This window comes from Aethalodelphis obliquidens, unplaced genomic scaffold (genome assembly GCF_003676395.1).
Source record: "Aethalodelphis obliquidens isolate GAN/ISIS:26980383/991018 unplaced genomic scaffold, ASM367639v1 scaffold56, whole genome shotgun sequence".
NCBI classification, from domain to species: Eukaryota; Metazoa; Chordata; class Mammalia; order Artiodactyla; family Delphinidae; genus Aethalodelphis; species Aethalodelphis obliquidens.
The window spans coordinates 10,448,108-10,469,396 of NW_020838000.1; the positions used below are offsets into that span (position 1 = coordinate 10,448,108).

Consider the following 21,289-nt stretch of genomic DNA (forward strand, 5'->3'; position numbering starts at 1 on the left):
TCCAAGATGGAGGAAGATTCCACTTCCAGGAGACCTTGAGCCTAATTATATGTTCACTGTATACATTAGCATAAGCTACATGACACACCCACCAGCGCCATGACAGTTCCAAGGTTAACCATATAAGGTCAAAAAGCGGGCAGTTGCTCAATTTCTGGAAATTCCCACTCCTTCTCCAAAATAGTTGGAGTAATCCTTCCACTTGCTAGCCTATGAAATTACCCATCCCATAAAAACTAACCACCCCAGGGCTTCCCTGGTGGCACAGTGGTTGAGAATCTGCCTGCTAATGCAGGGGGCACGGGTTCAAGCCCTGGACTGGGAGGATCCCACGTGCCGCGGAGCAGCTGGGCCCGTGAGCCACAACGACTGAGCCTGCGCGTAGGGAGCCTGTGCTCCGCAACAAGAGAGGCCACGACAGTGAGAGGCCCGTGCACCGCGATGGGGAGTGGCTCCCGCTCGCCGCAATTGGGGAAAGCCCTCGCACAGAAACGAAGACCCAACACAGCCAAAAATAAATAAATAAATAAATAAATAAATAAATAATTAAAAAAAAAACTAACCACCCCATATTTTGGGGCCTCTCGCCTTCTGAGATGGCCCACATATTGTGTAGTGTGTTTCTCCCAGCGCCTTTTGAGATGGACCGTATTCTGTCTATGGAATGTGTATCTCTTTAAATAAATCCATTTCTTACCTATCACTTTCACTGAAAGTCTCTCACTGAATTCTTTCTGCAATGAGACATAAAGAAACTGAGCTTAAGTCCCGGGACCAGGTGTGTGATCGCAATTAAAAGAGAGTGGGTTCAATCCTAAAGATGCTACCAGAAAACTACTAGAGCTAATCAATGAATTTGGTAAAGTAGCAGGATACAAAATTAATGCACAGAAATCTCTGGCATTCCTATACACTAATAATAAATAATAAAGTGAAATCAAGAAAACACTCCCATTTACCATTGCAACAAAAAGAATAAAATATCTAGGAATAAACCTACCTAAGCAGACAAAAGACCTGTATGCAGAAAATTATAAGACACTGATGAAAGAAATTAAAGATGATACAAATAGATGGAGAGATATACCATGTTCTTGGACTGGAAGAATCAACATTGTGAAAATGACTCTACTACCCAAAGCAATCTACAGATTCAATGCAATCCCTATCAAACTACCACTGGCATTTTTCACAGAACTAGAACAAAAAATTTCACAATTTGTATGGAAACACAAAAGACCCCGAATAGCCAAAGCAATCTTGAGAACGAAAAACGGAGCTGGAGGAATCAGGCTCCCTGACTTCACACTATACTACAAAGCTACAGTAATCAAGACAGTATGGTACTGGCACAAAAACAGAAAGATAGATCAATGGAACAGGATAGAAAGCCCAGAGATAAACCCACGCACATATGGTCACCTTATCTTTGATAAAGGAGGCAGGAATGTACAGTGGAGAAAGGACAGCCTCTTCAATAAGTGGTGCTGGGAAAACTGGACAGGTACATATAAAAGTATGAGATTAGGTCATTCCCTAACACCATACACAAAAATAAGCTCAAAATGGATTAAAGACCTAAATGTAAGGCCAGAAACTATCAAACTCTTAGAGGAAAACATAGGCAGAACACTCTATGACATAAATCACAGCAAGGTCCTTTTTGACCCACCTCCCAGAGAAATGGAAATAAAAACAAAAATAAACAAATGGGACCCAATGAAACTTCAAAGCTTTTGCACAGCAAAGGAAGCCATAAAGAAGACCAAAAGACAACCCTCAGAATGGGAGAAAATATTTGCAAATGAAGCAACTGACAAAGGATTAATCTCCCAAATTTATAAGCAGCTTATGCAGCTCAATAACAAAAAAACAAACAACCCAATCCAAAAATGGGCAGAAGACCTAAATAGACATTTCTCCAAAGAAGATATACAGACTGCCAACAAACACATGAAAGAATGCTCAACATCATTAATCATTAGAGAAATGCAAATCAAAACTACAATGAGATATCATCTCACACTGGTCAGAATGGCTATCATCAAAAAACCTACAAACAACAAATGCTGGAGAGGATGTGGAGAAAAGGGAACACTCTTGCACTGCTGGTGTGAATGTGAATTGGTACAGCCACTATGGAGAACAGTATGGAGGTTCTTTAAAAAACTACAAATAGAACTACCATATGACCCAGCAATCCCACTACTGGGCATATACCCTGAGAAAACCATAATTCAAAAAGAGGCATGTACCAAAATGTTCATTGCAGCCCTATTTACAATAGCCCGGAGATGGAAACAACCTAAGTGTCCATCAGATGAATCCATCCATCCAACCTAAGTGTCCATCCATCAGATGAAGGGATAAAGAAGATGTGGCACATATATACAATGGAATATTACTCAGCCATAAAAAGAAATGAAATTGAGCTATTTGTAATGAGGTGGATGGATCTAGAGTCTGTCATATGAGTGAAGTAAGTCAGAAAGAGAAAGACAAATACCGTATGCTAACACATATATATGGAATCTAAGGAAAAAAAAGTCATGAAGAACCTAGGGGTAAGACAGGAATAAATACACAGACCTACTAGAGAATGGACTTGAGGATATGGGGAGGGGGAAGGGTAAGCTGTGACAAAGTGAGAGAGTGGCATGGACATATACACACTACCAAACGTAAAATAGATAGCTAGTGGGAAGCAGCCACATAGCACAGGGAGATCAGCTCGGTGCCCTATGACCACCTAGAGGGGTGGGATAGGGAGGGTGGGAGGGAGGGAGACGCAAGAAGGAAGAGATATGGGAACATATGTATATGTATAACTGATTCACTTTGTTATAAAGCAGAAAATAACACACCATTGTAAAGCAATTATACTCCAATAAAGATGTAAAAAAAAAAAAAAAAAAAGAGAGAGAGAGAGAGAGAGAGTGGGTTCAAGTCCCAATCTGGGTTTTGGCTGTGTTCGAGTCCCAATCTGAGGTGTGCAGTTTCACACCTATGGTCAATTAATCTTCGATAAAGGAGGCAAGAATTTACAATGGAGAAAAGGCAGTCTCTTCAGCAAGTGGTGTTAAGAAAGCTGGACAGCCGCATGTAAATCAATGAAGTCACAACATACCATCACACCATACACAAAAATAAACTCAAAAATTTTTAAGACTAAAATATAAAACATGACACCACAAAACTCCTAGAAGAGAACATAGGAGTTCTCTCGCAAAACATTCTCTGATGTGAATCACACCAATGTTTCTTTAGGTCAGTCTTCCAAGGCAATAGAAATAAAAGCAAAAATAAACAGGACCTAATCAAACTCATAAGCTTTTGTACAGCAAAGGAAACCATAAACAAAATGAAAAGACAACCTATGGACGGGGAGAAAGTATTTGCAAATGATGCGACTGACAGGGGCTTAATTTCCAAAATATACAAACAGCTCATGCAACTCAATAACAATAAAACCCAAATAACTCAATCAAAAAGTGGGCAGAAGATCTAAATAGACATTTCTCCAAAGAAGACATATAGATGGCCAACAGGCACGTGAAAAGATGCTCAACATTGCTAATTATTAGAGAAATGCAAATCAAAACTACAGTGAGGTATCACCTCACGCTGGCCAGAATGCCCATCATTAAAAAGTCTAAAAATAAATGCCGGAGAGGGTGTGGAGAAAAGGGAACCCTCCTACACTGTGGGTGGGAATGTAAATAGGTGCAGCCACTATGGAGAACAGTATGGAGATTCCACAAAAAACTAAAAACAGAGTTGCCATATGATCCAGCAATTCCTTCTTGGGTATAGATCCAAAGAAAACACTAATTCAAAAAGATACATGCACTCCTATGTTCATAGCAGCACTTTTTACAACAGCCAAACATGGAAGCAACCTAAATGTCCATCAACAGATGAATGTATAAAGAAGATGTCTTATATATACATACATACAAACATACACACACACACACACACACACACACACACACACTGGAATACTACTCAGCCATAAAAAAGAATGAAATAATGTCGTTTGCAGCAACATGGATGGACCTAGAGATTATCATACTAAGTGAAGTAAGTCAGACAGAGAAAGATGAATAGTATATGATATCGCTTGTATGTGGAATCTAAAATATGACACAAATGAACTTATTTATGAAACAGACTCAGACATAGAAAACAAACTTATGAATACCAAAGGGAAAAGGGGGTAGGGGAGGGATAAATTAGGAGTTTGGGATTAGCAGATACAAACTACTCTGTATAAAATAGATAAACAACAAGGTCCTTCTGTATAGCACAGGAAACTATACTCAATATCCTGTAATAAACCATATTGAAAAAGAATGTATACATATGTATAACTGAATCACTTTGCTGTATACCAGAAATTAACACAACATTGTAAATCAACTATACCTCAAATTAAAAACAAAACAAAACAAAAAAAAACAACAACTTCTGCTCTGTGTAAGACAATGTCAAGAGAATAAGACAAGCCACAGACTAGGAGAAAATATCTGCAAAAGATAAAAGATGGTTACCCAAAATATAAAAAGATCTCTTAAATTCAACAATAAGAAAACAAACAAATCAATTTAAAATAGGCAAAAGATCTGAACAATCACCTCACCAAAGAAGATATATAGATGACAAATAAGCATATGAAAAGATGCTTCACATCATGTATCATTAGGAAACTGCAAGTTAAAACAATGATAGATACCACTAAACACCTAATAAATGGCCCAAACTGAGAACTGAGAACCCTGACAACACCAAATGCTGGCAAGGATGTGGAGCAACATGAACTCTCATTCACAGCTGGTGGGAATACAAAGGTACAGCCACTTTGGGAAAAAAACTGGTAGTTCCTTAAAACCTAAACACACAGTTCTCTTACCATGTGATCCAGCAGCCATACACCTGTATTTCCCCAAATGAGTTGAAAACTTATGTCCATGCAAAAACCTGCACGTAAGTGTTTACAGCCACTTTATTCATAAGTGCCAATACTTGGAAGCAACTGAGAGTAAGTGAATGGATAAACCATGGTCCATCCAAACAATGGAATATTGTTCAGCATTAAGAAGAAAGGAACTATTAAGCCATGAAAAGACATGGAGGAAACTTAGATGCATTTTACTAAGTGAAAGAAGCCAATCTGAAAAGGGTATATATGTGTGACTTCAACTATATGACATTCTGGAGAAGGCAAAACTGTGGAGACAGTAAAAAGTTCAGAAGGGAGGGCTAAACAGGTGGAGCACAGAGGATTTTTAGGGCAGTGAAGCCATTCTGTATGATACTAGAGTGGGGGATACCTTTCATTATACATTTGTCAAACCCCACAAAACGTACATATAACACTAAGTGAATCCTAATGTAAATTACAAACTTTGGGTAATAATGATATTACCCAAATAATAATGCAATACCCAGTGCAATAATGCAATAATGATGTCAGACAAACATATAAACACCTGCCTGCCAGCAAAAGTAACTATCTGACATAGAAACTGGTACATCTCATCTTGGGTTTTGAAGGGGGGAAAAAGTATCCCCTGAGAAGTTATAACAAAGGTTGCCTTATGTGGGTTTAGGATTCAAATTCACAGATGTGGGATTCCCTGGTGGTGCAGTGGTTGAGAGTCTGCCTCCCGATGCAGGGGACACGGGTTCATGCCCTGGTCCGGGAAGATCCCACATGCCGCGGAGCGGCTGAGCCCGTGAGCCATGGCCACTAAGCCTGCGTGTCTGGAGCCTGTGCTCCGCAACGGGAGAGGCCACAACAGTGAGAGGCCTGCGTACCGCCAAAAAAAAAATTTTACTCCAGTTAAAAGAGAAAACTGAATCAAGCCAACAATCACAGAAGAAATAACAAAGTTATCATACAACTATTCCCTTTCCATCCTCCACCCTCAAAGCAGGCCCAGACAGTTTCCAGAGGAATTCTTCCTAATTATAAAGGAGCAGATAATCCCAATGCTACTCAGTGTACCAGAACATAGTAAAAGAAGAAAAGTTTTTCTAATGAAGTGAGGAAATTCTGGTAACAAAATATAACAAAGTTCCACGATGTTATCTAGAATCCCGGATCTTCCTCTCTGTGCTTCTCTGTCCTCAGCATGCAGCAGCTACCGTCTTCAGGGTCACCTCGTGGTCACAAGAAGACTGCTACAAGCCCAATGCCATGCTGCGTGGAAGAGTAGGAGGGTATCTGTTCAATCAGCTTTCCCCAAAGCCCTGCCCACTGACTTCATTTAAATTGCTCTGGCCAGGGAATTCCCTGGCAGTCCAGTGGTAAGGACTCGGCACTTTCACTGCCGTGGCCCAGGTTCCATCCCTGGTCAGGGAAATAAGATCCTGCAAGCCACGCAGCGTGGCCCAAAAAACAAAAATTCCTCTGGCCAACAAGGGAACTCACGACCACTCCGAGCTATAAGGAAGGCTGGGGAGTAAGCTGCATTACCATCTTGAATAAAATCAAGATTTTGCCAGATAAAATACAGGAGGCACAGTTAAGTTTGAGTTTGGATGTTGGAACATACGCTGAAAAATTATTCATTATTTACCTGAAATTCAAATTTAGCTGAGAGTCCTGGGTGTCCTGTTTTGTTCATTTTGTTTTTCTAAATCTGGTAATTCTACCCATAATTGGCCAAGTAACCATTACCCTGATTTTTATAGTTATCACTTCCTTTAAAAAATAAATAAAACTTTATCACCTAATGTATATCCTTAGGCAGTATACTTTAGTCTTCCCAATTAAAAAGAATTGATATATCCTTTAAGTCTCTTTTAATCTATAGGTTCCTTTTCCATTCCTTTTATTTCCTTAAAATCAGCCTGTTGGAGAAGCCTGGTCATTTTACCTGTAGATTTTCCAATAGAATGCATTTTGCTTGCACATACATGGTAAGATACAAACTTTTCCCCTTTCCTTGGTACTTCTTGCAAATCGACAGTTGAATCCAGAGATTGTACTGGACTCAGGTTCCATCCCTTTAGGAAGACTATGGGTGGTAGTATGTTCTTTCAACATGAGGCTTATGTCTGACTTTCTTTTTATGATCTTAGTACAAAACATTAACCCTTAATACTATTTTCTATTTGTTGGGGATTGCAAAATGCTGGTATTCTAATTCTATCATTTCATTTTTATTCATTAATTGGAATACTTTTCAAAAAGAGGTATTTTATTTTATCTACTATTTGGTTATCTAATGGTACAGTTCATAAAGGAAAGGCAGGATAAATGCTAGATTCTCTCTCCCATTCTTTTTTTTTTTTAATTTTTATTGGAGTATAGTTGATTTACAATGTTGTATTAGTTTCAGGTATACAGCAAAGTGAATCAGTTATACATACACATATATCCATTCTTTTTTTAGATTCTTTTCCCATACAGGACATCACAGAGTACTGAGTAGAGTTACCTGTCCTATACAGTAGGTTCTTATTAGTTATCTATTTTATATATAGTAGTGTGTATATGTCAATCCCAACCTCCTAATTCATCCCTGCCCCCTTATCCCCTGGTAACCATAAGTTTGTTTTCTACATCTGTGACTCTACTTCTGTTTTGTAAATAAGTTCATCTGTACCCTTTTTTTAGATTCCACATATAAGTAATATCTTATGATATTTGTGTTTCTGTATCTGACTTACTTCACTCAGTATGACAATCTCTAGGTCAATCCATGTGGCTGCAAATGGCACTATTTTGTTCTTTTTTATGGCTGAGTAACATTCCATTGCATATATGTTCTACATCTTCTTTATCCATTCCTCTGTTGATGGATATTTAGGTTACTTCCATGTCCTGGCTATTGTAAATAGTGCTGCAATGAACTTTGGGGTGCATGTATCTTTTCGAATTACAGTTTTCTCCGGGTATATGCCTAGGAGTGGGATTGCTTCTCTCCCATTCTTTTTATTTTTATTTATTTACTTATTTTAATTTTATTTTTTATTTATTTGTTTTTGGCTGTCTTGGGTCTTCGTTGCTGCGCGCGGGCTTTTTCTAGTTGCGGTGAGTGGGGGCTACTCTTTCTTGTGGTGCACAGGCTTCTCATTGTGGTGGCTTCTCTTGTTGCAGAGCACGGGCTCTAGGCATGTGGGCTTCAGTAGTTGTGGCACGTGGGCTCAGTAGTTGTGGCCCCCAGGCTCTAGAGCGCAGGCTCACTAGTTGTGGCACACGGGCTTAGTTGCTCTGCGGCATGTGGGATCTTGCCAGACCAGGGTTCAAACCTGTGTCCCCTGCATTGGCAGGTGGATTCCCAACCACTGCACCACCAGGGAAGTCCCTCCCCTTCTTTTAAAAATCAGTTTTCAAGATACGAAACTGGTATCTCTATTATTTTCCGAAGGTGACCAATTTTTTAAAAGTATTATAAACTCATGGATTTAAACATATTTCATGGATTTCTTTCCATTGCAATTATTATCATTATTGAAACTCATCCTACATTACCCTAATAGTTTCTGATACCTTTTTTGTAATCTAACATTAAAAGATGTCCCAACCTTATTGTGTACATTTCCTGGCTCAGCTCTGAAGTGGCCATTTTGCCAAGAAGGCTTGCATACAAAACGATTCTTTGAAAAGACTAATGAAATAAACAAGACTCCATCAAGACTGATCAAGGAGAAAAGTAAACAAATACACACATGAATATGAAAAAATTAAAAGGGAACATAACTGTGATTACAACAAAAATTTTAGAACTGATTATTGGATGCCCTAGAACAAATCTATGTTAAAGGGATATGTGGATGAAATACACAATTTTCTAGGAAAATAAAACTTACCAAAACTAAGTCCAAAAAAGATAGAAAAATGAAGTTGACCAATTACCCAAGAAAAATTAAATTATCAGGACTGCCCTGGTGGTCCAGTGGTTAGGACTTTGCCTTCCAATGCAGGGGGTGCGGGTTCGATCCCTGGTTGGGGAGCTAAGTTCCCACATGCCTTGGGGCCAAAAACCCAAAACAGAAGCACTATTGTAACAAACTCAATAAAGACTTAAAAAAAAAATGGTCCACATCAAAAAAATATATCTTAAAAAAAAAAGAAAAATTAAATTATCAAAGACTCTCTAAAGGCACCAATACTGGTATATTTTTCAGTGGAATTCTCCCAAACATTCAAGGGAAAGATACATACTGTATCTTTTTTATACATACATATTTTATACAAACTATTCTGAAAAATTTTAAAAGACAGTATAACCTTGAAACCCAAGCTAGATAAGGATAGTTTAAGAAAGTAAAATAGGGGGCTTCCCTGGTGGCGCAGTGGTTGAGAGTCCACCTGCCCATGCAGGGGACATGGGTTCGTGCCCCGGTCCAGGAGGATCCCACATGCCGTGGAGCGGCTGGGCCCGTGAGCCATGGCCACTGAGCTTGCACGTCCAGAGCCTGTGCTCTGCAACGGGAGAGGCCACAACAGTTAGAGGCCCGCATACAGCAAAAAAAAAAAAAAAGCAAACTAACTAAGCAATGTCTAAGAAGAAAATCATCATGACCAAGTTGGGTTTATCACAAGAATGATGGATCATTTAATATGAGAAAGTGTATCAACTTCATTCACCACATTAATAAATTAAAGGAAATTAAAACGTGACTTATCAGCGCTTATCTATATTGTACTGGAGGTCTTAGCCAGTGCAATAAGATAAGAAAAAGAAGTATATCCAAAGAAGAAATGCAGATGGCCAACAAACACATGAAAGGATGCTCAACATCACTAATCATCAGGAAAATGCAAATCAAAACCACAATAAGATATCACTTTACACCTGTCAGAATGGCTATCATCAAAAAGAACACAAATAACAAATGTGGTGAGGATGTGGAGAAAGGGAATCCTTGTATACTGTTGGCGGGAATGTTAATTGGTATAGTCACTGTGGAAAACAGTAGGGAGGTTCCTCAAAAAAATAAAAATAAAACGACCATATGACCCAGCAATGCTACTCCTGGGTATGTATCTAAAAAAACCCCAAAACGCTAATTTCAAAAAGATACAAGCACCCCAGTGTTCACAGCAGCACTATTTACAGTTGCTAAGATATGGAAGCAACCTAAGCGTCCAACAGATGAACAGGTAGAGAAGATGTGGTGTCTGTGTGTATATGCCTACACACATACATACACACACATAATGGAATACTACTCAGCCATATAAAAGAATGCGGTTTTGCCATTTGCAACAACATGGATGGACTTGGAGAGTATTATGTCAAGTGAAATAAGTCAGAGAAAGACAAATACTGTGTGATATAACTTATATGTGGAATCTAAAAAATACAACAAATGAATCTAAAAAATAAACAAATGAATATATACAACAAGTGAATATAACAAAAAAGAAGTAAAACTCAGAGATGTAGAGGACAAACTAGTGGTTACCAGTGGGGAGAGGGAAGAGGGAAGGGGCATTAAGAGGTGCAAACTATTATGTATATAGTAAGCTACAAGGATATATTGTATAACATAGGGAATATAGCCAATATTTTATAATAACTATAAATGGAGTATAACCTTTAAAAAATAAAAATAAAATAAATTTAGGAATGTTAAAAAAAGAAAAAGAAGTATAAAAGATATAAGAATAGGAAAAGAAGAAACAAAACTTTCATTAATGATATGATTATCTACAAAGAAACCCAAGAGCATCTATAAGCAAATTATAATTAATAAGAAAATACAGTAGTTAAATTTAAGACCAGCATAAGAAAATTAATTGCATTCTAATACATTGGCCTCCCCAAAACTAGAAAATGCAAATAACTAAACAGTAAGATACTTAGAAATAAACATAAGAAAAGATTTTAATTAAAAGATTAAGGAAGAGTAAAATAAATGGAGAGATATATAATGCTCATGGCAAGAGAGACTCAATATAAAGATACTGTTCTATCCAAATTAATTTATGAACAATGTAATTCCAATGAGTATTTCATGGAATTCGAGAAACTGATTCTATAATATGTACGAAAGAGAAAAAGGCTATGAATAAACCTAGAGGCAGAATAATGGCCCCGCAAAGATGTTCACATCCTAATCCCCAGAATCTGTGAGTATGTTAGGTTACATGGTAAAGGGGAATTAAGGTTGCTAATTAGCTGACTCTGAGATAGGGAGATTATCCCGGTAAACTTAATGTAATCACCAGCAACCTTGGGAGTGAAAGAGGGAGGCAGAAGAAGGGATGGCAGCATTAGAAGGACTTGGCCTGATACTGCTCACTTTGAAGATGGAGTCAAGAATTTGAGAGGCCTCTAGAAGCTAGAAGGAGAAAGGCATGGATTCTCTCCTAGAGCCTCCAGAAAGGAACGTGCTCCTGCCAACACCTTGCTGTTATCCCAGTGAACCCCATTTCAGATTTCTGAACTACAGAACTGTTAAAATAATAAATTTATGTTGTTTTAAGCCATTCATTTTGTGGTAATTTTTTACAGCAGTGATAGGAAACTAATTACAATAGATAAGATGGTTTCAAAAGAACAAAGTAGGACTTGTCCTAAAATAAAGACTTATTTTAAAAATATAGAAATTAAGATAGTGTAGGACTGGTGTTGGGATAGGAAAAGAACAGAGAGTCCAGAGACAGACCACACATATATGGCAACTTGATAGATAACATGGATCAGTGGGATAAGAATGAACTATACCATCAAAGGTGCTTGGACAACAGGTAGTTTAGTAAATTGACTACAAAAATGGCTAGCAATTATTCCTCTCTCTGTGTTCATTTTCCTTTATCATGTAACATTAATGCCATCCCACTCAGAGACTGAGCTCTACCTATAACTTACTTTGGCTAATGCGATGTTAGCAAACATGGGCACACAAAGGCTTCTGCCATGGGATTTGTCCCCTTTTGCAACCTGCTGCCAATAAAAGAAGCCCAGGGAAGCCTGCTGAATGATGAAAGATATATGGCACAGTGGGGATAAGCCTGCCACCGCTGGGGACCGGGGGTCAACTTCCAGTGGCAGAGTGACCTAGCTGACTAGCAACTGATCACAGACACAGCTGAGCCCAGCCTCACAGGATTATAAATTAAATAAATGGTGGTTGTTTTAGGTCACTGAGTTTTAGAGTGGTTAATTACACATCAAAATCTAATTGATATATATATTATATGGAAAAAAACCTTGGATTGCTACTTCTCATCATATATATAAATCAATTTCAGGTAGACCAAGAGGCTTAAATATTAAAAAAAACTAAACTTTTTAATGAAAATATAGAAAAAAAACTCCATATAACCTCAGTTTAGGGAAAGTTTTTTCAAGCAAGATACAAAGAGTATAAAATAAAGGAAAAGAATTGTCAGTTGTGGGAATTCCCTGGTGGTCCAGTGGTTAGGACTCTACACTTCCACTGCACGGGACGTGGGTTCAATTCCTGGTTGGGGAACTAAGATCCCACAAGCCGCACGCCACAGCCGAAAAACAAAATTGTCAGTTGTGACCACACACCGGAAAAACACAAAATTTTGTACCTCAAAAGTAACAAAGTTAAAAGACGAAGAATAAGTATCCAGAATATATAAAGAACATGTACAGATAAATAAGAAAAAGATAAACAATCCAATAAAGGACAAAAGATATAAACAGGTAATTCACAGCAGAAATCCCAATGGTAAATCCAAATATATAACTATATAATCTATACCTAGATATCTTCATTAGTAGTCAGAGAAATGGAAATGAAAATCTATTTCACAACCATCAAATTGGCAAAAAATTTTAAATTCCACAATTGAGGGTGCAGAGAAAGGGGAGTTCTTATATACAGAAGTTAGAGGTATAAATTGGTACAATAACTTTTTTTTTTTTTTTTTTTTTTTTTTGCGGTACGCGGGCTTCTCACTGTTGTGGCCTCTCCCGTTGTGGAGCACAGGCTCCAGACACGCAGGCTGAACGGCCACGGCTCACAGGCCCAGCCGCTCGGCGGCATGTGGGATCTTCCCGGACCCGGGCACGAACCCGTGTCCCCTGCATCGGCAGGCGGACTCTCAACCACTGCGCCACCAGGGAAGCCCGGTACAATAACTTTTGAGACCAATTTGGTAATATCTAGTAAAATTGATGACCCACCCCTGTTAAAGCAGGCAGTTAGCTAGATACGAGCAGAGAAGGAGGGGCAAGGGCCAAATGGCAGGAAACCACACATCTTGTAAACAATGGGGGTCCTTGGGCAGACAAAGAAAAGCAGGAACCTCCAGACTGACAGGAAACTACACATTTGGGGGGTGATAAGTGTCCTGGAGACAAAGAAAGGTGGGGAAAGGCAGGAATCTCCAGTGTCTGAATGTAACATTTCACTCACTATGCCCTCATTACAATAAAATTAGCCTCACAGATAAGAAGTACTCATCATACACCAATGTCATGACACTTCTGATCAAGGCTAAATAAGGACAGAAATCCCTCCTCCCCTTGGGAAGGTGGAGCTGGGAGGAAAATCAGGGAATATGAACCCACCCCTTCCCTCCCCAGTGAATATTCCACCCCTTCATTTCTATGCCCCACAAACCAGCTTGCTGAAGAAACTCAGTGCAGCTACTCACCTGAGACTGCCTGCTCTCCCCTTGAGAGCATACTTTCTCTTAAATAAATCCTCACTTTGCTTTCTTGACCTCCCTGTCTCATCTCTGAATTCTTTCTGCTATGAGATAAGAACCTACCCTCTGATAACACTGCTAGATACATATACATAAAAACTCACACATGTGCTTCCCTGGTGGCGCAGTGGTTGAGAGTCCGCCTGCAGATGCAGGGGACACGGGCTCGTGCCCCGATCCGGGAGGATCCCACATGCCGCGGAGGGGCTGGGCCCGTGAGCCATGGCCGCGTCCCGCAACGGGAGAGGCCACAACAGTGAGAGGCCCGCGTACCGCAAAAAAAAAAAAAAAAAAAAAACGTGCACAAGGAGACATGCAAGAATATTCAAAGAAAACTGTTTATAACACTAAAAAACTTAAAACAACCTAAATGCCAATCACCTAAAGAATGCACAAGTGGGAATTATAAACAAATTCAAGATAGTGGCTACCTCTATGGCACAGGGCAGGAGATGTGATGGGGGAAGGAAACATAGGGGTTTTGTTCTATTTGTTAAGTGTTTCTTAAGCTAGCGCTGGACACATGGGTGTGTGTTAATCTCTGTTCTTATTCATGTGTCTGAAAGATGTCATAAATGACATCTTTAAGTATATATAAATATATAAAAAATATATTTAAAAAAATATCGGGACTTCCCTGGTGGTGCAGTGGTTAAGAAACTACCTGCCAATGGAGGGGACATGGGTTCAAGCCCTGGTCTGGGAAGATCCCACATGCCACAGAGCAACTAAGCCCGTGCGCCACAACTACTGAGCCTGTGCTCTAGAGCCCATGAGCCACAACTACTGAGCCCGCGTGCCACAACTACTGAAGCCCGTGTGCCTAGAGCCCATGCTCCGCAACAAGAGAAGCCACCGCAATGAGAAGCCCGCGCACCGCAATGAAAAGTAGCCCCCACTTGCCATAACTAGAGAAAGCTCTCAGGCAGCAACAAAGACCCAACACAGCCAATAAATAAATAAATAGATTTAAAAAAAAAAAAAGCTAAAGGAAGGGGCTGTAATGAAAGCTGATGGCAAAACAGAAGAAACAAATGAAAACAGAAAACATTTAAAAACTGATACCATGTTTCATATGTGATGGTTGACCAACCCCTGGGCCACAGGCCACCTCCGAGTGTGGAGTACTTGCATATGGAGAAATACTATGTTATGACTTCTAAGCCATTTGACATAAATCATTTATGTCCTCATAGCAGTTAGTTTACCCATTAAAACATAATTCTGGGGCCTAAGAAGTTACTATAGAAGCTGCCTATTTTAAATCTTTAGCAAGTATATTTTCTCCAGGTATTATTTTGCAACTCTAAGGAAATGACCTGGTTGCCTGGATGTTCTCTTTGCCCAGATGTAAGAAAGCCACCAAATATCTCCCTCATAATCTCAGGTCCAGAGCCCACAAATACAGTAACCAGTATGCTCTCTGGAGAGCATGTAATCATTACTTTAGCCTTTTCTGTTAAGAAGAAACCTAGACTTACTCCTCCTTTGACCTCTTTCCACGAATAAACAAACAAGGCAAAACAAATAAAATTCCATGCCTACCACCAATGAAAGTAATAAAGAATGTGGTTAACGCTTACAATGTCTGCACAAAAGGCCTTGGGTAAGTTACAAAAGAATCCTGGAATCCTGTCATTGCCGTTGGATTGAAAGCAGTTGCTCCAAGTGCCTGCAAATCTTGGGGTGAGACTCTCAGCACTTTTGCTGAATCATCAGACCCAAGTGAACCATGGAATGTTGGGCCCTGAACTCAAAGCTGTAAGGTGAAGCAAATTTCAACAGTCTCACCGACTCCCTCTGCTAAAGGGCAGAGTCCAGTCAGTTGAGAATTTGTCCCTTTGCACAATTGGTTATTCTGAATTCAGGGAATTTGTTCCAATTCATAGTTTAGTTTTCTCACTTTATACTGAGTGATTCTGTCAGTGATTCTTTTGGGACAGAAGAACACAGTTCTTCTTTGAACACAAGTCCACATGAACTGACTAACTGCCATCTACATGGTCTGTGCTACTGATGTCAAACCAGCCTTGAACCCATAAATCCAAATTAAGCAACAGTTTTTGGTAACAGGCAATCACACATTTAATTATTAACTCATGCCTCTAGCATGAGTACAGAGCTAGTGGTTCTCAAGTCAGGCTGCAAATCAAATTTAGGTAGCAGCTTTAAAAAAAATACAGGTGCCTAATTTGTCTTAAGATGCTGATTCAGAAGATGTGGGGTAGTGCCCAAGCAACTGTTTGTTTAAAAAGCTTTCCTAGTGATTCTGAGGCTTGGGGATAGAAACTGTCATACAGGTACTGATATAAACAATCCCACATGGTACAGAGGTATAGGGTCTATGCTTCTCAAACAGGGACAGGAGACACTGTACCAAGGACTATTCAAAGCCACACAAAGAGCACTGTGCATCTTTCTGGAATGTCAATTTTATTTGACAGGTAAATATTTTAAAATGTCATTTGTATTTTGGGTGGTGGTTACATAGGTATATACAACTGTCAAAACTCATTTAAGATCTGTACATTTACGTGTATGTTTACCTCAATAAAAAGATCACTTTTATATTAAAATATGGATAGATTCTGGAATACAATTCAAGATCTGCATTTATTTTCTAGATGAACTCTGAGACTTCAAAGAAATCCCCCTCTTAGATGGACTACCTTAGGCTAGGTCCCCATATCCAAGGGGGCCAGGGTGGGCATTAGGGCTTGAAATTTGAGGGGAAACCTTTTTGGAAGGTCCCATTGTCTTTAGAAATCCTTTCACTTCTAATGCTTTTCATTCATTTTACTACCCATGACCCACTCCTCTCTCTTCTTGTTTTTTTACTTTCCACATATTACTGGTCTTTTTGCTTTAAAACACTCCAGATCGTCAAAAATTTAAAGTTCCATTCTTCCTTACCATTGGCGATTTTGTTTGCTACTGAGCAGATGGTCTAATGACCCTGAGGCCATAGCCTCATAAATCACACATTGTAAGACCATTTTTTCACTCAAAAATGTATTTTAAAAGGTTCTCGTCCTGTGATAAACCACAATGGAAAAGAATATGGAAAAGAAAACGAATTCATATATATGTATAACTGAATCACTTTGCTGTACAGAAGAAATTAACACATTGTAAATCAACTACTGATTTTCTTTTTTTAATCAGTAAACTTTTTTTTTAAAAAAAGGTTCTCAGCTGCAGGAGCTGGTTGTGGTGAGGGACTGACTTTTAAGCATCACAACCCACCCCCATTTCCTGACTTTGTAAAGACAAGAGTGGAGGGTTATTGGCAAGGGTTAGAGAAAATAACGGTCAAAAGTAACTAGGCTCAAGGGGCTCCTCTTATCTCCTGTGGCCAAAGGGCTTAACAGTGAATAGAGCCCAAGATTGTTAGTCTGAAGCACAGTCTGGTCCAATGGCTCTGGGTAAGTTACTTTATCTCTCGCTTGGGAGATTCCGTGTCCTCCTCTAAGACACGACGCAGAGTACACATCCGCTTACGGATTTAACTGACGGGTATTAATCTTCACGGACTGCAAAGCCACAAAAATATGAGCGTACAAATCAAAAAGCGTGTAAGTCAAATCCTCGAACTTAAGGGACGCGGAAGAATGACCACGCAACCCAAACACGACCTCGCCGTACAACCGGCAGCAACCAGCCATCCGCATCCCAGCAGCCTTTGCGAAACCAGCCCGCAGCCCCCAGAGCCCCGAGGCCAGGGGCGGGGCCGGGAGCGCGCGCCACGTCCCCTTCTGCCCAAGCCCCTAGCCCCCTTCCGCCCGGACTCTGCGTAAGTACCACCCGCCTTACGCAGTCTCGAAATGGCTCCGGGTGGTGGACTAAGGCGACAGGCCTCCGCGGTTCGACCTCTCACCTGCTCGGCACAGGCCTCCGCCTCCAGCTAGTCCCGCCTCCTCCTGACACTCTGCCGGCCGCGAATGGAGGGCCCGGGGAAAGGGCCAGGTTGTGGCAGGAGAGAGAGTGTGTTTACATCTCACCTCACCCCGAGCGGGCTGGTTTCAGCCCCGCCTCCTCCTCTCCGCCGTTTAAAGCGGTGGGTCGCCCTCCTCCTCACTCAGAGAAGCGGCCCCACAGTTGGTGTCTCCGGCGTTGGTTTGGCTGGGTGACTTCGCGTCAGCCTGCTGTCCACTGCGAGAGGGCCTCGAACTTCAGGTGGAAGATGTCGGAAAGTAACTTGGCAGAAAGCAGCGACGGACGCGAGACGCTGGTGTCTGGTGCTAAAGTCGTCGCCCAGGCCCTGAAAACACAGGTGTGCTGGACCTTCCTGATTGAAAGGCTCCTACGGCAGCCGACGGGGCCGAGACGTTGTCTTGGAAACGGGAGAGCGGCGGGGGAGGGCAGGGGGGAGCTTTGCTGGAGGTTTTCCTTTTAGCGGCCTCATTTCTCTGTTCTTGGCCCCCAGGATGTGAATTACATGTTTGGCATCGTAGGCATCCCGGTGACCGAAATCGCCCTTGCTGCCCAGGAGATGGGCATCAGATACATCGGGATGAGGAACGAGCAGGCGGTAAGTATGGACTTGGAGAGCCGAATGCAAGATTGGGGATGAGTAATAATAATGGCAAATTTTCACTGCGGACAGTCGCCGCTTATCTCGCCTCTAATACTTTACACGTATCAATCACAACAATCCTAGGAGGCAAGAACCATTGTTAATCCTAGTTACAAATGAGAAAAGTGAGACCCAGAGGGGTTAAGAAACTTGCTCAAGGAGGCAGCTGGTATTGGCAGAGCCAGGATTTGAACTTAGGTATTCTGGGTCTGGAGTCCATGCTCTTACAGTATACAGTATTGTACTCTGCCTAGTCTAGAGTGTCAGAATTGGAAGGGACATTTACCTGGTCTGAATCCTGTCCCCTGACCTTCACTCTGTAACTAACTATTATTATGTGTCTGTGTATTATTTGTCCGGTCTGACTTCCCTAGTAGGCTCTGAGCTTCAGGGGGTCACGGATATTATTTTTTCTTGACACATCTGTATCCCCAGTGCGTAGGTAGAGCCTGCACTTGATAGGAGGTCCGGTAGTACCTGCAAGGTGAATGGGTGAAGGCCAAGTCTCATGTTGTATAGTAGGTGGCTCTGCAAAGTGACAGGTATCACAAATGGTAAAGCCGTGATTGGACTCCAGAGGTGTCCTAAGCCCCAGTCCAGTGCTCATTCCACCTCATTACCTTGCCACCCTTCTCGGAGGCTTATTTGGAAGCACAAGAAAGGAAGTTAGGACATTTTGCCAACCCAGTCTCATTTCTTCCTAAAGGGCATTTAGCATTTTTCCAGATTATCTTGTATTTAATTTAGCACCTTCCTTGTCTTCCTATAGTGAGCTGAAGTGCAGTTTAAAAATAAAAACTAATCATATGAAGGCCATGAAGGAAATTTCAACAAATCTCCAAGGATTGGAAACAAACAGTATATGTGACCTGACCATATGGAAATAAACTGGAATTCAATTACAGAAAGATAGAAAATCCCCAAACATTTGGAAATTCAGTATGTTTGAATCCTTTGTAAATATTTGAAAAGATTAATAAAATCAATAACCTTCATGGCAGACTGATTAAGAATAAAAGAGAAAAAATACAAATTACCAGTGTCAGGGGTGAAAAAGGGGATGTCACCATGGACCCTAAATAACCAGTGGGGTGAAGAAGAAATCACAATGGAAAATGGAAAACATTTTGAATTGAATGATGATGAGAAGATGAGATCTCAAACATGTAAGCTATAGCTAAAGCAGTTCTTAGAGGAAATAGTTTTAAATGAATCTATACTTAGTAAAGAAGATCAAAAATCAATGCTCTAAGCTTACATATTAAGAAGCTAGAAAAAGAAAACCAAGGTAAACCCAAACTGAAGGTAGTAAAATAATAAGTACAAAAGCAGGAATTGGGCTTCCCTGGTGGAACAGTGGTTAAGAATCTGCCTGCCAATGCAAGGGACATGGGTTTGAGCCCTGGCCCAGGAAGATCCCACATGCCGCAGAGCAAGTAAGCCCATGTGCCACAACTACTGAGCCTGAGCTCTAGCCCGCAAGCCACAGCCACTGAGCCCACGTGACACAACTACTGAAGCCTGTGTACCTACAGCCCGTGCTCCGCAACAAGAGAAGCCACGACAATGAGAAGCCCACGCACTGCAAGGAAGAGTAGCCCCCACTCACCGCAACTAGAGAAAGCCCACGCATGGCAATGAAGACCCAACACAGCCAAAAATAAATAAATTTATTTTTTTAAAAAAAGCAGAAATCAATGGAAGAGGAAACAAAGAAACAATAGAGAAAAATCAACAAATCCAAAAATTGGTTCTTTGAAAAGATTAATAAATTTGGTAAATCCCTAGCAAGACTGATGAAGAATAAAAGAGAAAAAATACAAATTATCAATGTTAGGAATAAAAAAGAGGACATTCCTATTGATCCTGCAGACGTTTAAGCAATTATAAGATGATATTATGAATAAACTAGATGATATGGACAAATTCCTTGAAAAACTAAAAATTAGAATTAGATGTTTAAACCATTATTTAAAATTTACAGGTAGAACATTACTCGTTAGAATGAAAAATGTTCCAATTCCCCCTTACTTGAGAGTGAATTATTATATACATACTTTATACATGTATAATACTTAATAATACTTATTATCTAATACAATTTAATACTATAAGAGTCCCAAAATGCTTAAGTCCCAGTGTTTTTTCTTTATAGGCTTGTTATGCTGCCTCTGCGGTTGGATATCTGACAGGCAGGTAAACTCAAGTCTGTGTTTTATCTCAACTTCTTTTTTTAAACTGAGTTATAATTAACATACAGTATTATATTAGTTTTAGGTGTACAGCATAGTGATTCAGTATTTTTATACATTATGAAATGGTCACCACCATAAGACCAGTTCCCATCTATCACCATATAAAGTTGTTAAAATATTATTAACTGTGTTCCTATGCTGTACATGTCATCCCAATGACTTACGTATTTTATAGCTGGCAGTCTGTACCTCTTAATCCCCTTCACCTATTTTATCCATTCCTCCACACACCTCCCCTCTGGCAACCACCAGTTTTTTCTCTGTCTCTGAGTTTATTTTCTATTCATTGTTTTGTTTTTAAGAGTCCACATATAAGTGAAATCATATGGTGTTTGGTTTTCTCTATCTAACTTATTTCACTAAGCATAATATCCTCCGAGTCCATCCATGTTGACACAGATGGCAAGATTTCATTCTTTTTTATGGCTGAGTAATATTTCAGTGTGTGTGTGTATCAATCACATCTTCTCTATCCATTCATCCATGGATGGGCACTGAGGTTGCTTCCATATCTTGGCTGTTGTAAATAGTGCTGCATATATCTTTCGGAATTAGTGTTTTTGTTTTCTTCTGATAAATACCCAGAGTGGAATTGCTGGATTGTATGGTAGTTCTATTTTTAGTTTTTTGAGGAACCTCCATACTGTTTTTCACAGTGGCTGCACCAATTTAAAGGCTGTCTTAAATAGCGGTTCTTAAGAAATTACTGTATAAATTGAAAATGGCAAGTTGAATTATATGGAGATACCTTTTTTTCAGTGCTTTAAGCTTAGAAAGTCATCTAGGGTAAAGCTTTCAAGTTCAATT

General features: G+C 40.0%; 2 protein-coding genes across 6 annotated transcripts in view; one reads left to right on the forward strand and one right to left on the reverse strand.

Annotated features, from left to right (window-relative positions):
• BTD (biotinidase) overlaps nucleotides 1-17,756 on the reverse strand; it is a 60,192-nt gene extending 42,436 nt beyond the window's left edge. Inside the window, exon 1 of one of the 3 annotated variants that reach the window (XM_027086581.1) lies at nucleotides 17,653-17,756. The gene's annotated coding sequence lies outside the window, so the exon portion shown is untranslated. Of the gene's footprint in view, nucleotides 1-17,464; nucleotides 17,623-17,652 lie in introns of those variants that run through there. The other 2 variants (XM_027086580.1, XM_027086582.1) reach the window with 2 other exon arrangements.
• Nucleotides 17,714-21,289, forward strand: part of HACL1 (2-hydroxyacyl-CoA lyase 1) — a 46,901-nt gene continuing 43,325 nt past the window's right edge. For 2 of the 3 annotated variants that reach the window (XM_027086576.1, XM_027086579.1), the window contains exons 1-3: nucleotides 17,808-17,924; nucleotides 18,078-18,182; nucleotides 20,383-20,423. In XM_027086576.1, coding sequence (XP_026942377.1) covers nucleotides 17,835-17,924; nucleotides 18,078-18,182; nucleotides 20,383-20,423 — 236 coding nt within the window. In that variant the 5' untranslated portion in view covers nucleotides 17,808-17,834. Of the gene's footprint in view, nucleotides 17,925-18,077; nucleotides 18,183-20,382; nucleotides 20,424-21,289 lie in introns of all 3 variants that reach the window. The other variant, XM_027086578.1, reaches the window with a different exon arrangement.